General features: G+C 39.0%; 1 protein-coding gene across 1 annotated transcript; it reads left to right on the top strand.

Moving 5' to 3' along the window:
- The first annotated feature begins 295 nt into the window (after positions 1-295).
- LOC122175103 (cytosolic phospholipase A2 epsilon-like) lies at positions 296-25,331 on the top strand. The gene is made up of 20 exons (XM_042862526.1): positions 296-325; positions 913-985; positions 12,436-12,572; positions 12,948-13,079; positions 13,824-13,864; positions 14,475-14,517; positions 15,231-15,291; positions 15,724-15,887; positions 16,151-16,243; positions 17,271-17,308; positions 17,662-17,797; positions 19,021-19,157; positions 19,650-19,872; positions 20,436-20,550; positions 21,065-21,202; positions 22,929-23,036; positions 23,187-23,381; positions 23,862-24,028; positions 24,675-24,861; positions 25,077-25,331. The coding sequence occupies exons 1-20, from the start codon at positions 296-298 to the stop codon at positions 25,283-25,285; spliced, it is 2,427 nt and encodes an 808-aa protein (XP_042718460.1). The 3' UTR covers positions 25,286-25,331.
- Positions 25,332-25,473: the final 142 nt, after the last annotated feature.

The following is a 25,473-nucleotide window of genomic DNA, read 5'->3' as shown; positions in this document are numbered from 1 at the left end:
GTTAGGTGGCCAAGTCATGGGTATCCATTCTTGTGCTGTGTGCACTCTTTGGACTCTTACCTTGATTTGCTATTAGCTCTAGTGTGTAAAGCCTTCCCTCAATGCACACCCATGATGTTCAGATATCACTCTCCACAAATTCCCTCCCCTTTTCTGTCCATACTTTCCCTTTCACTAGAGAAGGTGGGGCATGGATAATCCTCTCAAGTTTGCAGAGGTACTTCATGAGTCACTGCCAACTGTTGTCTCTAATACTGATGTGACACCCATAGCTCACTTGTATGCAGCTGGGAGCATGATGGGATCATATTGGAGTGCTCACGAGGTAAGAAATTCAGACTGTAATCCATTAAAAGCTGAAGTTGGCCAGCAATGGGTTTGAGATTGGGATTCCTGTGCCTTGGAGATGTCTTGGGAGATGACAGTCCAAATTCATGCATGTTTTTACTTATGTTAGACAACTTGATGGGTTTCCTGATATTGGTAGCTCTGTGGAGGCATTTTTGGTAGTGAAGAGAATTTAAGATGCATTGGGTGATCCATGTAGAGGCTAGGAAGCAGTCTGAGATACCAGGAATTTGCGAAGGATGTGATAAAGTGCTCAGAGCCCTTCAGCTTGGGACTCTTATGGCTTAACAAATAAACCAAATGAGTCTAACTCAACTAGCTACAGAAACATTGGGCAGAGAATGGTCCCCTAATCATCCTCTCTTCTCTTTTCCCTGTCCTCAACCACTGAAACAGCCTCATGAGAAGGGCAAAACTATACTCTCCTTGTGGAAGGGCAGGAGAATTATTCTTCCAATTTTGCTGCATGATTTTAAAAATTGCAACAAATATTTATGTGAGGGCATGCTTTTTGAAGCATAAATGTTTCATTAATTCTGCAATTGTTTTGTCACTGTCCTGCAGTGTGAAGAATGCCCATGCAGCTCCCTCTCTGTAAAAATCATAAGGATGAGAAATCTGAGAAAGGCAGATCTGTGTGAGTATCACAGTCTTTCCTTGCACTTCTCAGTAGCTCAGTTCTGAAAGCAGTGAGTATAACTGAACACTGTAACTTGTGTCTGTTTATAAAGTGTCACCATGGTTCCAGATACTGCTGTATATTTGAATTTGGACTAATCTTACAATACAGTCTGTTATAAACAATACCCTTCAGTTTACAGAAGCGTTGCTATTAATGGAAATATCAAAGGTCTGCTGAGGTACAATGTGAAGTGTCTTAACAGCTGAAAAGCTTCAGAACCAGTTTTGCTGAACAAATACAGCTGTTAATTATCAGTTACGTTCTGTGATGTGCTGTGATGAAAGCTGCACCTCTAATTCTAGATGAAAATGCCAACACTGACAATGAGTGGCTGCTAGAGGCTATGTGGTAACACTGGAGCTTTACTACCATCTCTCTGTCTTACCAGACAGCAGAAAAACATTCAGGCACTTTCACATTTTTGTGTTTGATTAAAAAAAAAGGAGCATTATAAGCATTATATATTGTATGAGTTTGTTCTCAGACAACTCTTTCTAACTCTTTCTGTGACGTGTTTACTGAAATGCATTTGAAATATCAGACTTTCAAGGCAAAAACAGCATGACTGAAATGTTTCTGGGAGCTTGGTGGAATGGGTGAGAGTGGAAGTGAAGACAGAAAATCTCAGAGGCTACTGAGGTAGAAGAAAACAAGCTGCAGGACAGCTCAAATATCTGTCTTGGGGAGAAGGAACAAGCCAGGAATGCAATAGGAGGGAGGTGGTTAGGAATCTTTATGTGCTAAATAAACACAAGCGAACTCAGCAAGAGTATTTGCTATTTGCCTCCATGGAGGCTTTCAGAAAATTACTGGATTGACCCTAAGGTTTTTCTTACTTTTTTTTAGAGGCTAGTATTTGCTGTCAACATGTCAATAAGTGAGAAATTAGTCACTATTAAGAAGAAAGCTGATATAAAGTAATTTTTTAAACATAATAATAGATTTATATCATAATTCAATAAAACTGATAATAGTATCTCTAACTAAAATTACAAATAATTTTGGGTTTAGAATTAGTCTTTGCTCTGGGATTATTTTGGATAATACTTTTTGTGGAAATGCATTTATCATTTAATTCATGAATTTACTCACATGTTTGTAAGCAGTTGAAACATTTAGTTTAAAATACATTTTAGGAAAAGTAGAATCCAACAGTTGTATTTCCCACACAAAGTTACTTGTTTCAATAGCTATTTTTGTATAATTTAAGCTTATTAAGAGAGAAAGAGATGCTGACAAAGTTGAAAGATGGCAAAGAAATAATTCAAGCTGCAAGAAGCCATCAGTGCATTGATACAGTCAGGATCTGATTAGGTCAGGCTTCATTTTTTCGAAGACCACAGGTCAAAGATGTATACCTTGCTTCCTTTTGTCTGTGGCACTCTGCAGCTAAAGGAGAGACAGCATCCTCCTTTGTGCAGAGGGATTGCTACACACAACCCACTGCATTCATTCCTCCTTAGATCTTGCACATATTGTATAACACGGGACTTGTTTTTCACATTACAGAATATCTGTGGCAATCTGCTATGATCACGATCTCCTGAACCTTTGTGTCAGATAAATGGTCCTATTTGTATGCAGTGAGAGCGTAATAACACAAATTAGGCTACTAATGTAGGCTACTAATGCATGTTGAAATGAGATACGTGTACGGCTTACTCATGAATCAGAATGATTTGCTCCTATGTTAACTAGAACACAGCATTCCCAAGATGCTGTTGCAATTTCTGCACATTTGAATTTGACTACAGATTTTCTATCAAAGTTGTAAAAATGGTGCTACCAGAGCTGTCATCTGGCTTGAGAATCTCTTCTCAGAAGTGGACAACAGATTCTCTTGGACAGGGCAAACACCAAGACGTTCTTTTCCCTGCCTCGCTCACCCAAGAGATCTGTGGCTTATGAGGTCTATAGCTCAGAGATCTAGGTCTTGGAGGCCAACAGAGGGTTTCACTTTGGTAAGTTACAGCTCACTTTGCATTGGATGGGAGCCCAGATTCCTTTCTGTCAAAGGAAAACACAAAAACCACTTTCAGGGTGTTATCAACTTTAGTGAGGTCTGTGTGTTTATACTGCTGATTAAATAGTCATAGCCTTTTTTTTTTCTTTTTTTTTTTTCCCCCACTTTGCCTTACATAGCAGAAATACATGCTGGAGAAAATCTGATCTTTTCTGGCTGACCTGAAAAAGCCATTTCTATGCATTATTTAGGGCTCCCTCTCACACAAAGACAATTGTCCCCATGTATTCATTCCAGATCTGGCTTTTAAATTGTGAAAACCTTGTGGGTGAACCTTCATAAATCTGTCCACCATGCCTGCACATAGTGTCTTGTTGCCTGGATGGTGCTCTTTCTCTGCAGCTGCACAGGGTGAATATGTGGAGATCTGTGTTTTTAAGTGCCTGAAGTCTTCAGGTGCCATCAGTCATCAGACTGGCTTGAAGAACAGGTGAAATAGGGAGTTGTGACACATCTCTAGGGCAGGTACAAGAACATGGCTGCTTTCTACCAGCAGAGAAGTGCTGGCCTTGCAGTCTGCTGCTACTGCTTGGGGAAGGGGGGAAGTCAGCTGTGTTCATGACAACAACTGGGTGCAGAAGTAACAAGGTGAGAAGGGCCTGTGCTCTTCCCATTCCTGTATTCCCACTGAAGGGCATAAGGCACAACAGCTGCACTGGATTGCACCAAAAGTGTTTCCTGCCAAGTACAAGAGAGACCAAAGACAGGTGCTATGATCTCATTGCTATCCTTGTAGTGGCAAAATCAGTTTTATTTTCAGTACTGACCTTGCTCTTCCATTCAGTGGCTTCCCATGATCTTGTCTTGCTCTTCCTGTCAGTTGGCATGATGGAGTTTAGCTTTCAAAAGGCTCCTACCAAGTGTAGGAAGAAATCAGTTGTTGCAGAAGTCTTGTTTGTCAAGGGCTGGTCCACCATCCAAGATCTTCGTAGGAGGGCTCATTCTTCATTCCCAAGTCCTCCCACCCATTTCTTCACAGACCTCTTTGAAGATACCTTTATGCAGAATGCTGCATTTCCACCATGTGAGAGTTTCCTTCTGGAGAGATTTACCTACTGGCCAAATACAAGTGCATTTCAATCACATGCTAATTGTAGACAAGAATTAGACCCACACTGTGTAAATTTCCCAGTGCAGATTTCATTTTCAGTGTGGATGTTTCATGCACAGAAGTGAAAGAATGCAAAGTAAACAGCCTGGCTATCAGCACAAACCTTGACTGCTGAGCTGCTGCCACATGTGAGGCCTTTACATTGTGCCTGCAGTTAAATGCTGGCCATAGCCTTTCTGCAGGCAGTGAATTTTGAACATTCACTCTGATAGCACCCATGCTGCTCTTAAAGCTGCTGCTGCTGCTGTGCTTGTGTCCACAACCACTTTAGCTTCCCCTCCCCAAAGCCTGCAGTGCAAACAGCTTGCAGGTTGCTTGCCCCAACTTGCTGTGTGCTGTACTGCCTGGCTTGTGGGAGCGCAACTTGAACTTGCAGCCCCCGTGCTTACACACTTCCAATATGGAAGACAGAGAAGACAGCAGAAGCTATGGTGTGAAGTGGGCAGACAGGCAGCAAAGGTGAGCTAACCAGCACTAAAACTCACGTTGAGATTGCTTTCCTGTTAAAATGAATGTGGTCACCTAGGATGATGTAGTCCTCAGAAGAGCATTTTTGTCTTTGCAAGGCATATGATAAAAGTTCCTCATGATACTGGCTGTTCAGGCAGGCTGCATTTGCACTGGGAGAAATCATCATGGTAGGTGAAGAGAAATGCTTGGTAATAGGAATCTGAACAAAGACAGAGAAATAGTTATGTAGATCCTACAAAGGTTGCACCAAGGCCTGTGAACAGTGATTTCTTAGTTGGTTAAGAAACTGAAACAAACAAATATGAGAGCAATTGCTGATCACCATGAACTCCTCCCTGTGACATCATACCTGAAGGTGGGACTTTCTTACTGTAATTGTAAGCTGTTTAGATCAAGATCAAAGTCTAACTGAATGACTACTAAGGCATCTGGCAAAATGGAACCCTGGTTCTGAATGATGTTTATCATGTTGATATCATGAATGATGTTTATCATAGCAAACTAATAACCACAGTTAATAATATGATCAACAAATGAATGAGTGATCTCAATACTGTGTCCTTTGAAGTTGCAGCTGTCTATAAGTTCTTTCCCTTCTATTCAGTTTTCTCTTGGTTTTCATTCACACATGTTATCCATCTCAGCTCTCAGTCTTCCTCAGCTTATTGCTACCATCTACATATATACTAAAATCCAGTTTCCCTCATTCTGTGTTTTCTAGTCCAAGAGACTATTTCTCGGTCTTTCCCTTTCCTGTTTCTCAACCCCTTAGTAAATTGTTGGTGATACACCAAGGAGTGTATCATGTGCAGTATATTGCTTGTTGCTTTGTATACAATTGTATAGTATTCTGTATTCATAGTATTCATAAGGAGTACAGAGATAAAAAAAAAAAAAACCTGTGCTGTGACTTGACAACATCATAAGCCACCACTAAAAGACACAATGCTGTGTACAACCAAGGAGCTCAATAAAATGTTATTTGCTTCAGAATCTTCATCAGGGCACCTCCATGCAGGTGAGAAGTACCTACTGCTAGGGATTAACAAATTGGACGCAGGCAGACATGCATCTTGCTGTTGCTGTGCTGACTTCTGTGTACTTCCTGTGTGCAAGAACACAAAGCTGTTTTGGTGGTGAAAGATATTGTACAGAATGTTTCGTTGTGATTTGCTGTAAATTCATGGTGTAACCTTGGAGAAGATGTTTTTATGCAGAGCTTTAGTTCCTTGTGAGAATATGAGAATGGCATGAAGCTGCAACAGGGAAGGTTCAAACTGGATATCAGGAAAAAATTCTTCACCAAAAAGACGGTCGGGTAATGGAACAGCCTCTGCTGAGCTCTCAGAGTTCAAGAAGCATTTGGACAAAGCTCTCAGACATATGGTCTGATTTTTGGGTGGGTCTGAGTGGAGCCAGGAGTTGGACTCAGTGATTATTATGGGTCCCTTCCAATTTGGGATATTCTATGATTCTATGACTCATCTCTAAAGGAAGGACTGCAGAAAAACATTAGGTGCCTCACATGGGAATTATGAGGATGAACTGGTTACTGCCTAAAGGACTGGTGAAAAACATTTACTACCTGTGATAGCTGTGTTAGGCTTGTTCCTGTCTCAAAGGCAAAAGCTGAGCTACCATGCTCTTACCAGCACAGATGGTATTGCAGCTTTTATGCTTTACTGAACATGAATGATCTTATAAAAGCCTTTTGTGATGGTGCTATTTGCACATAATAGACTTCACTACCCTCACATTTAGAGGAGATCTAGTTAATAAGTGGTTGAAATGTGTTTTTAACTTTTAAAATATTTTTTTTTATTGTCAAAACCTGTTTTAAAACATTTCTGAAAAAGTCCCAGTCGATGAAAATGCATGAGTGGAAAGCTTGGGATGGAGTGGGGTGGAGAAGAGAGGGATGAGTAGGTGACAATGGCAGCATTGCAGAACCACCTGTGTTTTGAGAAAACAGAGGTCCATGCAGAGATTCACGGCCCTTCATTTCTTCTCTGTCTTGCAGAGCTAGTAGGCTGTGGCAGACTGTTCAGGACATGGCTTTGTAGCTTGAGCTTGGATACCTGATGGACATTTGTGCAGAGCTGAAATGCATTTCATGGAATGTTGTGCTAATAAGTAATACAAATGCAAAAACCTATCTTGAATTTTCTTCAGTTCCTTTCAAATGTATTCGGGCAGCTTCAGTGATTGTTAGCAGATAATTGCATATGTCCTCAGGTTTCTGAACTGGCATTCTATATTTACAAATATCCTTGGGCTGTCTGTATAATACCTTCCTATGACTTATGAAACTAAGCTGAGCATTTTTTTTGTCTATGCTTACAGTGTTGCACATCTTAGAATTTGTTGCTTCTTGGCATTTTTTATCACCCTTGATAAGGATCATATTTTTATTTTATATCCTGCTTTATGTTATATTCTATACACTGATGTATTGAATTTAAGACTGAAGATTACCATGTCTGACACTGCATGCTGATGACAATGGAATGTCAGAATGTCTGTGCTAATTGTTATGCGATACATTCAAAGATGTTCATGAAGAACATGAAGATTGATACAGATTATACTTACTTCAAGATTTTTGAGGTAGTTCCCTGAGAGAGAATGTGATACAACTGATTGTCTTCAGTATTTTAATGTGAAAAATATATTTTTTTCATTAACTCTTGCACACCCTTGAAGAATCTGCAAAATCTTTTCTAAAATCTGTCTTATTCTGGTTTCGTTAGAACAACATTATTTGCAGACCATCCAGCTGTGCAGTAAGCAGTGTGACTGATATTGTTATCAACGATTCCTTCCTTCCTGCACTCACTGAGTGGAGAACATTTGGTTTTGTGCATGCGTACTCCTTCAAAGTTATTTAGATGAGATGAAGTGTGGTGCTGAGGTGAGCCTTATGCTGAAGGAGCAACATGATAAGGCTTGTGGTATGTGTTAGTCCCTGTCCAAGTTGATTCTCACGACTCAGAGCAGTGCCAGGGAAAGCCTTGCCCACAGGCAAGGTACACAGAGCTTGAGGACCTTTCTCAGTGATGGTCTTCAGAGAGAAGCTTCAGGACACGTTTTTGCTGAGTTGTAGTCATTGATTAGTTTGTAGATAAGAACCACTATCCTGGATGTGATTTACTGTTCTGTATGAGACCAATGTAAAGAAGAGAGGCTAGATTTAACATTGCTATGATAGTCTGCATTGATGAAAAGATATGTGTGTGTTATGAGGCTGTGGCTTCTCTCTTGGGTATTTTATCTTGTTGTATTCTTTGCAGAGACTATAGGTAGCACTGCAGTAGTAGCCAATGAAGGTTGAAAGAAAGCATCAATCTCAAATTTTAGTGCTGGTACTTTATCATTTTCTACTATCTTAACAATTGCTAAACTGGCAATTGTTTGGAAAGTCTACCTAGCAAAGTATTCATCTGGGCCTATTCATCCAGTACCAATGTTTACTATCTTTCAAGAATTTCCTTCTGGATCAAGAATGAAAACTAGAGGAGTCTCAAGTGCAATTTTATTTTTTTTTTTAATCATATTATATTTATTCTTAATGTTTTCATTCATTCTTTTTCACAGGAAAATTGCTGTAGGCTCCTGGATTAGTTGAGAGTCCCAGAGGATTTCAGTCAGAAGTGTGAGCTCATTTGATTTCATTGTGAACATAGGTTTAGTTGTAGTCTTGCAATAAAAGACAGCCTGGAAGCTGTGTGTCTATATGCAGTTCACTTTGATGTGAAAGAAGCTGACAGTGACATTTTTTGTAGAAGAGACATATAAAATGTGAAGATGACTGACAGAAGCAAAGCATGTGTTTGCAACACATGTAACTTGTAGTATTTATGGCAAGATGAACCAATGCTGTGATGTAAACTTTTAGTCCAGACTGAATTAACAAATTAAACTGTAATCTCTGTGTTTATACCCTGTAGATCCAAAATTCAGTTCATAAAATGGTGACTGAGACTTACAAGCTGAAATTTTCAGGTACACAATACCCATTTATATTGTTGTGTAAAACACACCCTTGCTTCCAGTGAGTTGTCCCAGTGTGTTATAGAGTTTTTCTCACCAAATTAACTCATCAGCATTAACGTCTCTACCTTCATACTAGCTGCTGTGAGCCATCATGTGAGGGAGTGAGTTTACTTATTGCACCCTACTTTTTTATTTTATTATGATGATACGATATTATGATGTTTCTTCAGGCGCAAATCTTCCATCCCCATCTTAAAAAAAAAGAAATCTATATCTTTTTATTTTTACTTGCATGTATTGAATCTACAGTCAACTGTGGATTTTCAGTGCTACTTCCTTTAAGTGTGACTGTGGGATATTTTTAACATTGCTCATCATATTTGCAAATGTTTTCCGCTTCTGGTTTGCACCAAACCCAGACAAGGGAAAACACCTCATGTCAACCAACTGTATTTACCATTTAGGTAATGTGATTTATCTCTGTTGTTCCAGAGGAGCTGGAGTGGAATAAATAAGTTTCAGCACAGCTGTTTGTGGGAATCTCTGCACTGTATGGTTTTACATTTGTATTGTTTCCTTTTGACAATTGTGTTGAGCTCATACACAGATATTCTAGCTATGGATCTAGCTCATGGTATGTAGATGCTGTGTGTAAGAAAAAAGCAGACACTTTCCCAAGGAACTTACAGTCTTACTCTGTGCATGTTAAAGAAGGAGGTTTGCAATCACTTTGGAGATAATGAAGCCTGTCACCACCCATATACTATATTAGAATGTGTGACTTGGGCTGGTGTACAGTACAAGGATTTCTCTGTTGCTTCCTCCTGTGACAGGTCAGGGCTGGGAGAGAGACCAGTTAGTTTCTAAGATGATTGATGTGCCATGATTATTCTGTTTATTGCCTTCCAGCGTAAACACAGGTATCACATGGCAGCAAGTCCAGATTCCATTTGATATGTTTGTAGCCTCACCTGGAAGGGTCCTCTTCTCCTGAAGCAAGATCAAATTTACTTTATCTGTCACTGGTACATATCTAGGAAGGGGTACCCTCTGAAATGAGTTAAATTATAAAAACCTCTCTCACTAGAGCTAACTGTTTTAGAGCTGGAGTAGTTTTCCTAACATTTGTCTTTATTTCTGTCCTACCATACTGAGACTCTAATCATTGTCCTCTTTATAATAATCATTTGGACATTCCAGCTCTGGATGTTACCATATTCTTTGCTGGTCTTTGCTGTTGAGTTAGCAAACTCAGATCTTTCAGTTCTTTCTCGTGCTATGCTGGGCTGATTAAACCAATCCTTTTCAATCTGGACATATTTAAATTCAATAGCTGGTGACATTTAAAGTCTTTTTTGGTAGAAGGTGGAAGAAAGTGGGAAAGAGCTGGAGCATGGAAGACACTGAGCATCCATTTGTTCCTGTGCATGAGTAGGAACGTATGCTAAGAGATCTTAGTCTCCTGTACTTAAAGCTAGCATTGTGTATTTGCGATCTGGTCCAAAAACTCTGTAAATCTGTGCTGTGTGTGTGTAAGTTATCAGATAAATCTTGCAACAATGTAGTTTTGTGGCATAATTTGTTTTTCTTCATGCAATGATCTGTCTGTTTCAGATTCAAATGCCTTTATCTGCATTTTTGTCTTGGGCTATGTTGAGACTCGGTGATTACTGACTGGGCTGGTATTAGTATGGATGATCAAGCTGTGGGAGTGTTTTTCTCTTATTAATAATACAGTCTTGCTAAAGCCTGGATTAACTTCTCAAGTTTGCTATAGTTCAGCTGTATTCAAAGAGAATGAAGGAAGAAAGTGCCTACCACAGCTCTACCTAGGTTCAAGTCACGAGTTTAGAAGTGGCCTCTTTGATACTCTGAAAATATCAAATGTCCATCTTCTCGGAGGATTCTTAGCCAGACCATAAGTGAATGAATTCTCAGAAATGCACATACCTATGTATTTGACACTGCCAGAGGATGTACCTATGCAAAATCAGTATTCTCATTTTCACTTACCAAAACTCAATGGAAGAATTATTGAAAATAGTAGACGGAGGTAAATAAACTCTTTTGTGACCTTCTTAATCAATAAATTGTTATATAAAGGTACATCATGCATATTCTGTATCGAAATTTATAGTAATAGATCTAAATTTTCGTAATACTAATTACCAGTACAAAGGTCTCCACTTGGAATGTTCAGGTCATCCTTTCCTGCTATGGACAGCAAGGGGAAAGATGTTTAATATTCAGATTTTATCAGAAGACTTGAAAGAAATCCTACATAACATGATTCCATAAACTGCTTTAAGCAATACCTATTAATTGCCACATAAATAACACAATTATGAAGAATGTGTGGAGTGAGAAATAAGGGACTGATTGAGAAGGTAAAACAATTGCTGATAAGATACTCTTTTTTTGTGGGTTGGTAATACTATTAGTGGTAGTTATTTTTTGTTTTGTATGTTGCCTTTAATTGTGGAATATCAAAACAGGTTACAAGTGAGGAAATGATCATTATCACTGTTTTATTGATGTGACACAGATAGAAAAGATATATTTAAATGTAGGCAATTGCCCACAATTACCTAGCAGCCTGGAGCAGAGCTGGGACTGGAGCCAAAACATCATGAGCCCTTTTCCAGCAGCTTACCCACTTGGTCATCATGCTGCTTCCCTGCATGTATCCTACAGTCCCAAATTGCCTCTTAGTACATCACATCTAAACTGTTACTGTAATCACAAATTTGTTCTAAGGGCTGGAGACATCAGAAACAACTGTGGTTGTTCAGCAGACGAAAAATAAAGTGTTGTGTAGAAGTGAATGCAGAGCAATGTATAAAACTACAGAATAGCAGATTTTCTCCAAATTGGAAGACTAGAAAGGGTGAAAAACAGTGCAGAGAGAGTGATTCTTGCCATATTTTTCACTATATTTTCAGGATCTCATTAAGGTTCATGAGATACCATGAGATAAACAGCTCTTTCCCGCACTTAGTAAGAGATGCACAACACTACTCCTTGGAAAACGATAACAAAACAAACAAAACAACAACAACAAAAAAATCATCTTAGAAGTATCAGTGAGAATCCTAACAAAGAAACAATTTAAATACATCAGATTAACACACAGATGGAAAGTTGGCTGCACAGACCTACAAGTTTCCAGCTTGCCTCTCAACTGAAAGCTGCAGCAATCCCCAAGACTCAGTTGGTCAATGCAATGCAACGCTGTGCTCCCCTGCTGCAAGGTTATTTACCTCCATCTGGGGAGGAGACAGTTCCTGGGAGCCCACCTCAGTGCAACCTGCATGTATTATGAAGTTTTAATGCTGTATTTTATCTAATTTGACAACCTTGTGTCCAAACTATGTTTAAGGTAATGCTACACTAATAAATTAGAAGTTTCTTCACAGTGGGTGAAGACTGCTCCTTATCTAAAGTGCTTGAAGAGTTAACTAGTTAAGTACCTTTAAAAAAGGTTCTCAAAATGCAAATCTTCACCACAACAGATCTCTTGATTTCTCACAGACTGAGGATGTATCAATAATACGTTTTGATATGTAAAATCATTCTTCCTCCCCCCCACCAGTTCCCTTTACTTCAGTAGCTTCAGTTTCAGCCTGCTAGACAGGATAAAAAGTAGTTAGTGCTGTTGAGTAAAAACCTGCAAGAAAAGTATTAAAACAATATCTCCTTTTTGCAGTTTACTGTCTATAGAGTGCTATAAGCTTATGCTCTAAGATCTTTTTTTTTTTTTTTTTTTTTTTGTAGTTTGTTAGTTAAAATGTATCTTTTTATATACAGTTAGTCAAGCTGATTGCTATGTAAGCCTGTCCTTGCCCACTGCTTCCTCTGATACTGTCCGGACCAGAACCATCAAGAACTGCAAAGATCCAGTGTGGAATGAAATATTTTGCTTCAGGATCCAAAGCCAAGTAAAAGTAAGATGCAAAGTGGATTTGTTTTTTCTATTGGGGGCAAAGATCTTATTGTGTGATCTGTTTGAAGGGTGCCATAAAAAATATTTGCAAGAGATTTGAGGGATATGGGTAAGTGAATGTAACAACAGCATGCAGCAGCAAAATTCAATTTTATTTTGTGATGTGTAGAAAATAGTTGAGATTTCACAACTATTCACATAATGTCTGATCCTTTTCCCTTTTCCCTTTTCCCTTTTCTTTTCCTTTTTCCTTTTTCCTTTTTCTTTCCCTCCCCTCCCCTCCCCTCCCCTCCCCTCCCCTCCTCTTCTCTCCAACCTCATAGTAGCCCAAAGGCTCCAAACAGAAATGGTCTTAACCCTCCATCTCTATTCACAGAATATTCTTGAGATGAAAGTCTATGATGAAAATACAATCACTAAAGATGACCTCCTCTTCACTGTCCTCTTTGATGTTGCTAAAATACTGCTTGGAGAAACTGTTCGCTTGACTTTTCAGCTAAATCCAGAGGTGAGGAATAAAACAGTCTTGCCTACAGGAAGGAAACGTATTTTTTGCTATTACCTCCCTACATGACTTATTGTAAAGCAATTGTAGACAGGAGAGTTTCTATCATATTCATTTGTCCTTCTTTTATCCTGTATGTCCAAACCTTGTTCAGTACAGTAAAAAGTGCTCCTTACTTTGAACTTTTTTGCTAGCTACTCAATCCTTCTGGCAGCAGAGTTCCTTTTTTTTTTTTCTTTTTTTTTTTTTCTTTTTTTTCATGTGTCTAGAATCTGTTTCTTAAGTAGATTTTGTTGAGGATAGAAGACTCCATTGCTATTGAGCAAAGTTTCTGTCAGAATTTCTTTTCCTGAGACAAGCACTTGAGAGTTTGGCATGTGCTGACACAGTTACTGAAGTGCTCAGTTAAAGGCTGATAGCTTGCATTTTTAAATATAACACAAATATCCATGCTGAGATGGTAAAGATGATAGATAGCCAACTATTGTAACTGAGGATTCCCTAAGTAGCCATTTTACTCTGCCTTATCTTTGAATGGACAAGCACAGCCTAAAGACTGATTTAATAAAAGATGGAGAATACTTTCCAAAATCACCCTTACTCAACTGCTTTTATTCATTTGAGCATGCCCTAAAACAAGAGTGAATTTGGGTTTTAAGAGCCATTTAAGGAGCCAGAATACTCATTAACAAGAATAGTTGGTGACAAAATTAATTCAAATACTTAGAGTAAGTTAATCTTTTACAGACACAGGAGATGCTGGAAGTTGAGTTTGCATCAGAGAGCATGTGAGTAAAGCCTAAATGGAACCAACAAAATGTAAAACAGATGCTAGAGTTTAGTACAACATAGTTCAAAGCAGCATCACAGTCACAGCTGATGTTTATCAAATTATCTGCATACTGGCAAAAACATTCTCTTCCTTATCTACCAAAAGTCATCCTGGATACTACTCTATCCCAGTACTTCCTGGAAGTGGGATAAAGATGATAAGAATGCAGTGACTGTATTCAATATTTCTTAGTATTCGTTACTATTACATGTTGCCTACAGAAGCTGTGGATGCCCTGTCCCTAGAGGTGTTCAAGGCCAGGCTGGACAGGGACAACCTGATGTAGAGCCTGATTTAGTCATTGGCAACTCTACCCACAGTAGGGGGCTAGAACTAGATGACCTTTAAGGTCCTTCCAACCCAAGCCATTCTGTGATTCTATGATTATCATAAAAAAATGAAGAAGTCAAATTTTAGATGTCTTTTGAAAGCAACAACAAAATTAAAAATCAGGGATTTGTTACAGACTGTGTTAGATAAGACAGCCTTTAAGGAAAGTGTTATTCCCACAGTTCATTTAAAGAGGTATTTAGATCATATTCTGATTTTGTTTTTTGTTCTTTCAGTCCAGTTCCTCCTGAAAAGCTTATCAGTAATGGTGTCTTGGTGGTAATTTCAAACTATTTATCTGTGTTCATTATCTTTCTGGTGTTGGGAATGATAAATATGGGAAGGGCCCCAAAAAGTAATTGCAGTCAGAGCTGAAGGAAAGGGAGATGCGGGATGGTGGGAGGAGGAGCATCAGAAACTGGCAGCCATCTGCTTGCATGGCTCTTGGGGTGAGGATGTATTAAGAAAGAGCAAACATAGTCACTGAGGATACCTACAGGCCAGTCCTCCATCACCAGCTGATGGCAAGCTTCTTGGCAGAGCCTAAAGTGCTCCTTCATTTGCTTGCCGCCTTTGTGTCATTCCCCCTGAGAACTGCTCCTGGGACTCCCAGAGCCATCCCTATCCTGGATGAAGTGGAATTGGCCTTCTTGTCTGCCCCTAACTCACTGCTTGGAGGGAGGTAGCACTTGACTGTACAGCTTCATACAGGTAGGACTGCAAGGACAGCTCTGTGATTTGGCTGCTCATCAGTCCATTTTCAGGAGGCCTTGGCATACTCCCACTCCTTCTTTCCTATCCCATGGACAGACACACTGCTACAGCCATTTTTCTTTCAGCTGGCACATCATAAGAGTGCTCATATCTGCCAAACACACAGTGGACAGGTGTCCAGACCCCAGGAACCCAGATGGCCAGAGTTAAATAGCAAAATGACTCATATGTAGCATAGTTTGGATATTTAATTCTCTCATTATTCATCCCTGTGACAGTCTCGTGAAGCTTGCTGCTTGGAAGTCCTTGTGGAAAATAGACAGAAGAAAGAAGCTTCAGGTTAGACTTTAAGCTTTTAACACAGAAAAAAATGTGCTACAAGAAAGGAAATGTGGTGACTAGATCTTAAACCCTGTGAAGTAAAAACAACTTAGATAATTAAGAACTTCTTCTATTTTGTCACTTTTTTATCCAATAATTTCCCTCCTTTTTTCTTACCAATAGAGCACAGATATTAGATGGTTACAAATAGGAGTTGTGCAGATCCAACAATTAGTGTCTGCCAAATAGCAAAACTGGAGTTTGAAATTAAAGCATGACCTTTATTAATACTGTGAAGTAGAAGTAAATATATTTTTCTATCTCAATTATTTCAGTTTAGCCCAATTTTCCCATATGTCTGAGTTTCTTAAACAGCTTTTTTTTTTTTTTCTTCCTCCCCCCCCCCCCGTAATATTTCCTGTTTGGAATATGCCTGTTTGTTTGTTTTAGAAAAAGACTTCCTGTTCACAGTGAATGGATCCTATGAACAGAACCAAACCCTGTCACTGGGCTCTTCCCTGCAGCCTCCAAGGCCTCTCATCTTCCATTATCTCAAACATGGTGTGGCAGAGCTGCACATGGCTGTGGCAGAAAAGAAGCCACACTTCTGCTTGGTACGTGATCTTCTACTTGAGTAAGCACAGCAAATTCATAGTTTTCCATATTTCACTGGGACATATGGAAAAAAATATCATTATTATTATTATTTTAATTGGAAGTCAACTTCCGTGATCATCTGCTCTGGAAGAGCACTGAGACACCTAGATAACAACTTGGAAACTTCTGGGAGTCAATCCTATTTTTAAAAAAAATTGGTGACAGTACTTTTTATGGTGTATACATTAAATATTTTTCTACTTTTAAATCTATTTTTCAGTATACCTCAGGTGAAGAGAAGAAAAACTGCGTTGCATCCCTCACTGTTCCTCTGGATTCACTTCCCTTCAAGGAGAAAGTAGCAGTGGCAAAGGTGATTGACAATAACTCTATAGAATAAAACTGAAGCTGTGGTCCCAGGATCGACAAGTGTGAGTTAACCAGATTACCATGAGGTAGAAGTTTAGATATCTAACTGCTAATCCTTATTTTCTGCAGTCCACTGAGCATTAGAAAACTATGCAAAATAATAAAAGTCAATGCAAGGGTGTGGGAAGGGGAGGAGGGAGGAAAGGGGTAGTGTGCCCTTAAGGATCTCAGTTTATTGCAGTTGTTTTATGCAAAAGACTTTATTAAATAACACAGGTCAGTATAAGCTCTCACATAACGTAACAGACAATTCTCATATTTTGTGGCTTGTTTATAGATATGTCTGTGATTCTGGCAATACAATCTTTATGTCTGGGTTTTTTATCCTATCTTTGTGTTGAAGTTTGCTACTCTCTGAAGTTTTAAGTAGGCTTTTTTATGGGATGGGAATTCATGATGCTAGTGTTGGCATGAAGACCCTGTATTACAGAGCTGCAAACTCAGCAGCTTCTGAGCAAGGAAGGGTTTTACACCTTGCTTGAAATTACTATCCAATAAAAATACAGTGTGTCTGGAAGAGATTTATTTTGTTCTTAAGATGGTGAACAGGTGTGATAAATTTATATTCCTATACAGTTACTGACCTGCACATTTTCATCTGAGCTGAGCACAAACAAAAATCGCAGCCAAAAGTTTGAGAGAAGGGTTTCTGTGATCAGTTGGACTAATGCAAGCTAGAGTGTATGCAAACAATGAAGCAAGGCAAGGCACAGTGACAGAGCTGGTGCTGGTCTTTGCTGTATACACTGATGTATATATCTAAAATGGCTGAAGCTTCAGTATAAATAATGTTAGTGGACTTGGGGAAGTTCTAGAAATTGTATGGTTTTCTTACTGTTACAGCCTTGTGTGTCCAACACTGCTCTTATAAAAAGTGAAGGGCTTCAAATATAACTGTAAGTAAGGGACATAAGAGCATCTCCAATACTTATGATGTGTTGTGGTTTTCTTTGTTTTGTGTTGCTTTCCAGAATGAAACAATCAATTTACATGTAAAGTCAATGGACTGGTAAGAAATTCTGTCTTTACGTTTTGTGGTTTTGTGATGAAGATCTTTTCTGGCTGAAAAAAATTTACTGAACTACAAGTTTAGAAAAACGTATTTGTGCCTCATTTTCCTTGGTTGCAAAGGATTCGAAACAGCTTCTAGAAAATCAGTGTAGAAAAAAATATTCTTTCCTCTAAGGCTTTACAACCTTTTCACTTATCTTCTCTGATGCCTTTGTAGGATCACAGTAGCAGCTTTTAAAATCCTGATTATGGAATTTACAACTTGTAAGCATAGGTCCAGACCTTATTTGTAAGTGATCACATACTCGAGCTTCTTACTTTCCTTTTAACCATGGACTCTGTCTTTTTGAGGTCAAGAAACCTTGATGTTCGCTTGGAGTTTGATCTATGCATGGAGGAGAAAATTTTCCTACAGAAACGGAGGAAGTTGGTGGCTTCTGCCCTGAAAAAAGCACTTAACTTAGAACAGGACCTACAAGACCATGAGGTATGGGGTGCAACATTGGGCCTGGACCTTGTTGGTGTGACAGGAATGAGTCAAATCCACAGCCGGTTATTGGTTGTTCCTTAACTAGCACTGATGTGGAATTTACATCCCCCATGTGAAGTGCCCCATGTAAAGCATCAAGAAATGTTTAGATGAAACAGTGTGAGAGCATGGGTAGTATCAAATCCAAGAGTTAGAGTTTGAACTTGTTCATGTGCATGCTGTCATGGAAATGTTTTACATTTTAGGGAGGGAATGTGGTCTGAGATCAGACACTACAGAATTGAAGTTTTCATTTTGGGAGCTTTTTTACTTTTTTACTTTTTTACACAAAGTGGTTTTCACTTTGCCCAGGACATCTGGGCCAAAGGTGTGTTAAATATTATATGACAAAATGGTCATATAATGAGCTGTAAAGGATGTCCCTGCTCACTGATCACACCAGTGTATTATTTCTCATTAGCACGTTATTTTCAGTGGGAAAAACAAAAACAAGCAGACAAACAACAAGAAAATGGCTTGTTTCCTTCATTATATCAAAATCAGAATGCTTTGCTTTAACCTGAAATGCTTGGTTTGCATCAGGTGAAAGAAGCACAGCTAAGTATTTTCTTGATACAATTGCCTGGAAATGTGTATAGGAAATGTCATTTAGCCACTACACTCCCAGTGGGTTTTAGTTGGAGGAATTTATCTTCCTGTAATGTAATTTAGGTTTCTATTTAGCTGGGCTTTGTGCTTCATCTCTGCAATTATATACTCTAGATACTTTGTGGGAAATGTAATCCAGTCTTTATTTTTTAACTAGAGAGGATGAGCATTTCTGGTTCTCAGAATAGAGCTCTCAAGAGATGATGTTCCATGAAGGGAAACGCAACCTAATATTGAAAATATTGAAATTAAAAAGTTATGAGCTGTTTCAGTAAGCCAGCATATTACAGTATAGAACACTGTTCTCTGTAGATGAAAAATATCTGAACTAGCAAATTGTCTTTTTTTGTTGTTGTTTTTAGTTTTTAGGGTTTTTTTTGTTTTTGTTTTTTTTTTTTTTAATTTCTGTGCAAAGTACCAGCATTTCATCTTTTTCTCCTCTGCTTGGGGAAATGATGAAATGTCAGAATTCTTCCAAGACAGAAATGTGTAGTTCATGTAGCTGAAATATAATGTGCTAATATGAACTATGATTCTGTTGCTTACTAAATGCTGTGTTCATGCTTAAAAAGGTTCCAGTTGTAGCAGTCATGACAACAGGAGGTGGCACTCGGGCACTGACATCTTTGTTAGGCAACCTGCTAGGTCTTCAAAAGCTGGGTCTCTTAGATGCTATTTCTTACATCACTGGGTCATCTGGCTCAACATGGTAAGGAAATGATGAACAACGATGTCGTTTTTCAGCTCTGTAAACTGCTGTATGAGATTCATTCTCTTTGTTGTGGTAAAGGAAGATGCATGTTTTTAGCCTCAGGCTTTTTTACTTTTGTATTAGGAAAACACTGTACACCATTTCTGCTGTTTTTATGATGTTGGATTTTTCAGTTTCTACTCCTAAATCAGCTTTATCTTGATTTTCATCTTCTTGACATTTAACAGTTAACTTGAATGGCATAGCATCTTAATTTAGTTAATTAAAGTACAATAAACAATTTAGTTATATGTGGTAGAATTTCCTGGGACCTAAATAAAAATCTAGATCAAAGAACGCCTGAGCCTCAGACATGTTTTCATGTTTTTAATGAACCTCAACTACTTTGTTTGTTTGTTTGTTTGTTTGTTTTTGTGGTCCTTAAATCCAAGTCTAGGAGGTGGAAATATTTATGAGCATATGATAATGTGCTTTCTTTGTTTTCCGCAGGACGTTGGCACATCTGTACCAGAGTCCTGACTGGTCACACAAGGATATCTCTGGACCAATCCGTGAAGTCCGCAGACATATGACCAAGAGCAAGCTCAGCTGCTTTTCTCCAGAGAGCTTGAAGTACTATGACCAAGAGCTAAAGCTGCGGAAGCAAGAAGGATACCAGATCTCTAGCATTGATTTCTGGGGGCTCCTGCTGGAAAGAGCATTAAGTGATGGGGTAGCATGTCCTTAACAAGTCTTGAATACCACTGTACAGAAATAGAAGCTCCAGGGACAGGCACTAGCCTGAGAGCCTGCCAGTGTTATCAGAGAGATGGTTTCTGTTGATTAACAAAGGGATTTTGACCTCACATCTCTCTCAACATATAGTTACCATTCTGAGGGATATTCACTAGAGCAAGAAACCTGTATCTCACTATACCTATATGAGTATCTGAACATCCGGTTCCAGCATCCTGATTTTGGTTTCTTTTGCTCTGTTTATCCCTGTGAGAACTTGCATAATCCATGCAAAATGAATGCATTTCTCAGAGGAATGAAAACCCTCTGTACCACAAAATTCCCATAGCTTATCTGTAATCAAATAAGTCTTTGTGGGTGTGTAAATGCTTAGGTAATTCTTCAGTTAAAAAAAAAATAATGTTTTGGCACAAGATGAGTAGAAAGAATAAGAAACGTAGCTGGAAATAAGTATTATTTTTCTGTAATTTTCCAAGCTCATGCACAATGTGAAGAAGGTCCCTTGGTTTTGCTCTTTCTCTTTTTCTGGTCAATACACAGAAAAACAATCACAGACTGTCTGATGAGAGACGGGCATTAACTCAAGGTCAGAATCCCCTTCCAATCTACATGATCCTCAACATCAAAGATGACTACAGCCTTCCAGAGTTTAAAGGTGATGGCAAAACTAAACTGTATCTGGATTCAGTTGTATCTCTGTTACCAATTACAGTGTATCTTGCAACCCCTTGCATTGACAAATCGTAGCATTTATAAACAGTTCTTTATCTTTTCCATTTTCAGACTTTATGTCTAGTGTCTGGGGGAAATCCAGCTTCTATGGGACAGGAGAAATGTGGGGACAGTATTTAGGGCAGCTAAAGTACTCCCAAATCACAGCCTTAGATCTATGTATGGGTTAATTTAGGCTGAACTTCTTTTGGTATAAACTTCATTTATGTTCTATATTGAGAGGCTCACTGGAGAGTTCCGTAGGAACAAGTCTGGGGAAAATTGTTTGAGAGAGTGGCTGAAACTATCTTAATGATGTCATTTCCCTGATGAATGCCAGTCCGTGATGACCATGCTCATACGGTTTGTCCTGAAGTTGCTTCCCTGTCATTTCAGGGTATTTCCTGCTGGGAGATGTGGATGGAATGAATTAAAATGTCTGTTTTGTTTCTCTGCAGAATGGGTTGAGTTCACACCTTATGAGGTTGGGTTTTTAAAATATGGCGCCTTCATTCGTGCAGAAGATTTTGGCAGCAAGTTCTTCATGGGTCGCTTGATGAAGAAGCTTCCTGAGTCTCGGATCTGCTTCATGAAAGGTGATGTGCTTCCTTGATAGACTTTGGATAGCATAAAAATATGCTTAATATGCACAATTCCTAAATATTCCATCAGTGCCCTGCAAAATGCAGGGCTGAAATGTACAGTTCTTGTGTGATCAATTCAATGTGTTTTGCTATCCTTGTTTCAGTAGAGTGGTCTCACTAATGCAGGAAGGACAGCTTTGCTATTTTTATGTAACTCTTCTTGTTTCATTTTTTTCTAACACTAGAATTCTTTATGACACTACTTTCTATTCTCGTTCACTCTTCTGCTTCTTCTGCAGAAGAGTCCTTCACATGTAAATAAGTATGACACACAACAGCTCACCAAGAACGCCAGTAAGAAATATGACTGAAAAACCCACATTAAAAACAATATCTTTGGTATTCTTTATCTGAAGTGCAGAGAAATCGTGCACCTCAAGGTGTTATGCAAAAAGCCCAGAGTCATATTGCTACTATATTTAGAAAATACCTGGGCACGAGGAAGACTGCGTTTAGCTTCACAGACTCTAATTCTCAGAGCTTTAATGATTATATTTGAGCTCATAGTGATGTCATGAGTAAAGAGAAGAGGCAGCTGGGGGACAAGACTCATGTTATCACAGGAGGCAAGAGTATGTATAGGTCTAAAAAGGGGAGGACAAATTCATGAAAGGTAGTTTCACTGGTGACTCTGTAACACTATAGCCACCAGCTACTGGAAGTACCAAATTCAGACCCATGAGATGCTGGAGACTGGAGAAGAGACCCCACTGCACTTTTGATTTCTTTGTATTCTTCTGCAAAGTACTTTGTGCTAACGATCAGAGAAAAGAGATGGATTATGGAGTTACATGGGACTACAAAGCATCTTCTGAGAACATTTTGTCTCATTGCATTTTTGCAATGTCTGTGGTCATACCCAAAGTGTCCAGGTAGCAAGCACACCTAGTACATCCAATCTAGGCTGAGCTCTGTGTTCCTGTCCTCAGAGCCTGAAATGGGCTGGTGATCCCGAAGTCATAGGTGCGTCTTTAGAAAGGGCTGAGTGGAGGTTTAGAGCTATGTTGCCACCTAGTGGTGTACTATGCAAGTGCCCTCCTGAGGTACCATTAAAACATACTGATAGTGAAACACAGCAGCTAAAGGATAAAAAGAAATGTAATTTACAAGGAGAAGTAATGTCTTAAGTGAGAGGACAGAATTGGAAGAACTATGGGAATGAGGAGACAGAGATGACTCTCACTCAAAGTAACTTGTGGAAAGGAGAAACAAGAGATTTTGAAGATGTCTTGTTTTAGGGGACATAAATACTCTGTAGACCATCTCAAATTGTTCTGTAACCACTTGGATCTTGGCTGTTCAGGAGCAATCCCCAAATCTTTAATTATTAATGCAGTTGTTTATGACATTCTTTATAGACCAAACCCTTGCTTTAGGTGAATTGGTATGGTTTTACTCTCTCATAGAACAGGAATATGCAGGATAGAAAATGGTGTCTTGCAATGTGTACTGGTAATAGCTGTGTGTGACAATGAATTATGGTAGCTGAAGGCCTGGTACAATGTTTAAAACCATTTAGGTTCCTCTTGAGGACAAACTGTGTGTTGCTGTGAGAGAACTTACTAACGTTTTTTATGAGAAAACACTTTGCATGTGCTAAAAGCCTCTGGAAAGATCAAAGGGATATTTTCCATTTAAATGTTTCTAAGCAGTTTCCCTGTTCTCTATCGTTCCACAGGCCTGTGGAGCAATGTCTTTTCATACAACCTTTTGGATGCTTGTCATTCATCAGATCCTTCAGAAAGGTGCTCACTGAGGTGCACTCAACCCGCAGCTGTTGATGTTGGTTGGTTATATTTCTGTTTCTACTATATCTGTTACTTTACTAATCTTTAAATGAATATAACATCTGGATGCATATAGTAGAAAGTCTTTATTTTAAGTATTATGAAATCACTATCAAAACAATGACTTCCTTATCTGCTCTACCCATCAGAAGGAGATGAGCCTTCTCCACCAGTCAGGAACCATGAGTTGGAGACTTACATAGTCACCCCTGAATGTGGCATCATGGGCATTGTTCGGGAAGTCCTGACTGAGCGAGTAATGGTCTCAAAGTTCTTCAACTTCCTAAAAGGGTTCCAGATGCACAATGAATACCTTCAGAGCAAAAGCTTTTGTATATGGAAAGGTAAGCATCCCCAGATACTTTCTTGTTCATTCGTTTTTTTTTCTGGTTAGATGATTGGTATTGTCAATAGTGAAGAGAAAGTCAAAGATGAATAGGCATTATTCTTCACTTTGGAAACAAAAATTTCAAGATAAATAGCCAAATTTCAAAAATGAATTTGCAAAACCACTCTAATTGTGGCACAGCTCTTTTTTAATTGAAATTAAAATGTTAACAGATATTCCAAGAGATACACTGGTTCCTAAGAAGGACAACTGCTGCTCATCAGGAATGGAAAAAGGCCAATGTGAAAAGTGAAGGATCTCTGTCTTCTTTCTGTGGACAGTTTCTTTTCTGAGTCAGGATGGAACTTGTAATGCAGCAGGATCTTGGAAAATGAAAGTAATGAGAAGGGGCTTTTTTTGTCCTCTTTTATTAGCTAAATAACAAATATATTACTTCTTCATTGAATCACTCATCATAAGAAATATTTCCTTTTAGATACCGTGCTAGAGAATTTCCCCAACCAGCTGACAGAAACAGCAGAGTTCCTGTGCCTTGCAGACACAGCAGGATACATTGATATCAGCTACCCACCACTCATGAGGCCGGAGAGGAAAGTGGATGTTGTCCTGCACTTAAACTATTCTTCTGGATCACAGACATCGGTGTGATAACCACTTTGTTCACTTGTGTAATTATGACTGTCTTTTCTTCTTTTTAAGCTCCCCAGAAGTCAGAATAATTAATGCAGAAAAAAACTAAATGTGGGAGAAAAGGATTCTTGGCATTCAGTTCCTGTTTTCTAGATATCTGGATCTTGCTTTAATATTGGTTTGACATGACAAATCCCTTAGGGAGAACTTCAGAAGTAGTATCAGTTTAATAAATCTTTTCTTTTAATCAAGTTCATCATAGGTAAGCATTATCTTATATACCTATATGCTCCTGGGACCTTGACATGGCTGCTTGTGTCTTCTGTGTGGAGAGTTTCTTCACTAAGGAGTATGTTTCATAAGTGGCTGTGTAACCCCTGCACACAGCTATGAACATCTTATTTATCTTGCAGATAAAAGGCTGAGGAGGAGGAGGTAGGGCAATCATCAAGAGTGCTAGTTGATGTCTTGGTCTTGAAATGTTGTTCTGTTGATAACCAGTACATAATTCCTCATGAAAGAGACAAAGACCAAAAGAAACACTGAGAGTGATTGCTGTTCCCTGATCTCTGTGAAGTGCCTTTGGTGAATGTGTTATGTGTTATGAAAAGTTGAGGGGAAGGCAGAGTTTCTGACCTTTTCTCCTGTCTGAATGTAGCCTTTGGAAGAAGCGTCAAAGTACTTCTCAAAACAGGGAATTCCATTTCCAAAAATCCACCTGAGTGAAGAGGAGAAGAAAAATCTAAAGGAGTGCTATGTATTTGAAGATGCAGAGACACCAGAGGCACCAACAGTGGTGTTTTTCCCTCTGGTGAATGATACATTCAGAAAATATAAAGAGCCAGGTAAGCTATGGGATGGAATTGATCCTCCCACCACTTGTGCAGCCTTTATTTGTATCGGAATGGGAGGCAAGGGCTGGCACGGACCCCTTCCTCCCCTGATGTGGTTCCTATGGAAAGGACTATGGGTGTTAAGTTAGAGAGGAACAATGTTCCTCTGGAGAGGAGGATGTAAGACCATCCCTATGCCCCATCAATGACTTTTCTTGATTTGGCAGGTGTGGAGCGCAGCTCTGTTGAGATGGCACAGGGCAATGTGGATGTTTCTGGCATTTTTTCCCCATACTGCATAAACAGCTTTACCTACACAGAGGAGCAGTTTGACAATCTGATAAAACTGACCAGCTACAACATTCAGAACAACAAGCATATGATTCTTCAGGCTTTGAATTCAGCAATAGAGCGGAAACGACAACACAAAAAATAAATGCTGTATTAAGTTTCAGAAAGATGTCTGTATCACTTTTTCTCCCCTGCAGAAGAATCAGAACCTGCTGGTGAGTGAATATATGGACTTGGGAAAGTACTGAGACTTATCTCAGCTTGTGTTTCCTCTACACCAAGTAGCAATCCTAGATAAACCCATGAAACAAAACAGTGATAACTCTTATGCAT

This window comes from Lagopus leucura, unplaced genomic scaffold (assembly GCF_019238085.1).
Source record: "Lagopus leucura isolate 7727_CA_CO unplaced genomic scaffold, USGS_WTPT01 Super-Scaffold_1, whole genome shotgun sequence".
NCBI lineage: Eukaryota > Metazoa > Chordata > Aves > Galliformes > Phasianidae > Lagopus > Lagopus leucura.
Note: the sequence above shows the minus strand (reverse complement) of the source record. Positions and strands in the feature narration are given on the sequence as shown.

Bases quoted from the DNA above. Each gene is read 5' to 3' on its own strand.
- LOC122175103 (XM_042862526.1), top strand. From the start codon at position 296: ATGATGGGATCATATTGGAGTGCTCACGAG. The intron at 13,865-14,474 runs GTGAGTAAAGCC...TTGTTCTTTCAG, and splicing joins GAGTTTGCATCAGAGAGCAT to TCCAGTTCCTCCTGAAAAGC. The intron at 16,244-17,270 runs GTGATTGACAAT...GTTGCTTTCCAG, and splicing joins AGAAAGTAGCAGTGGCAAAG to AATGAAACAATCAATTTACA.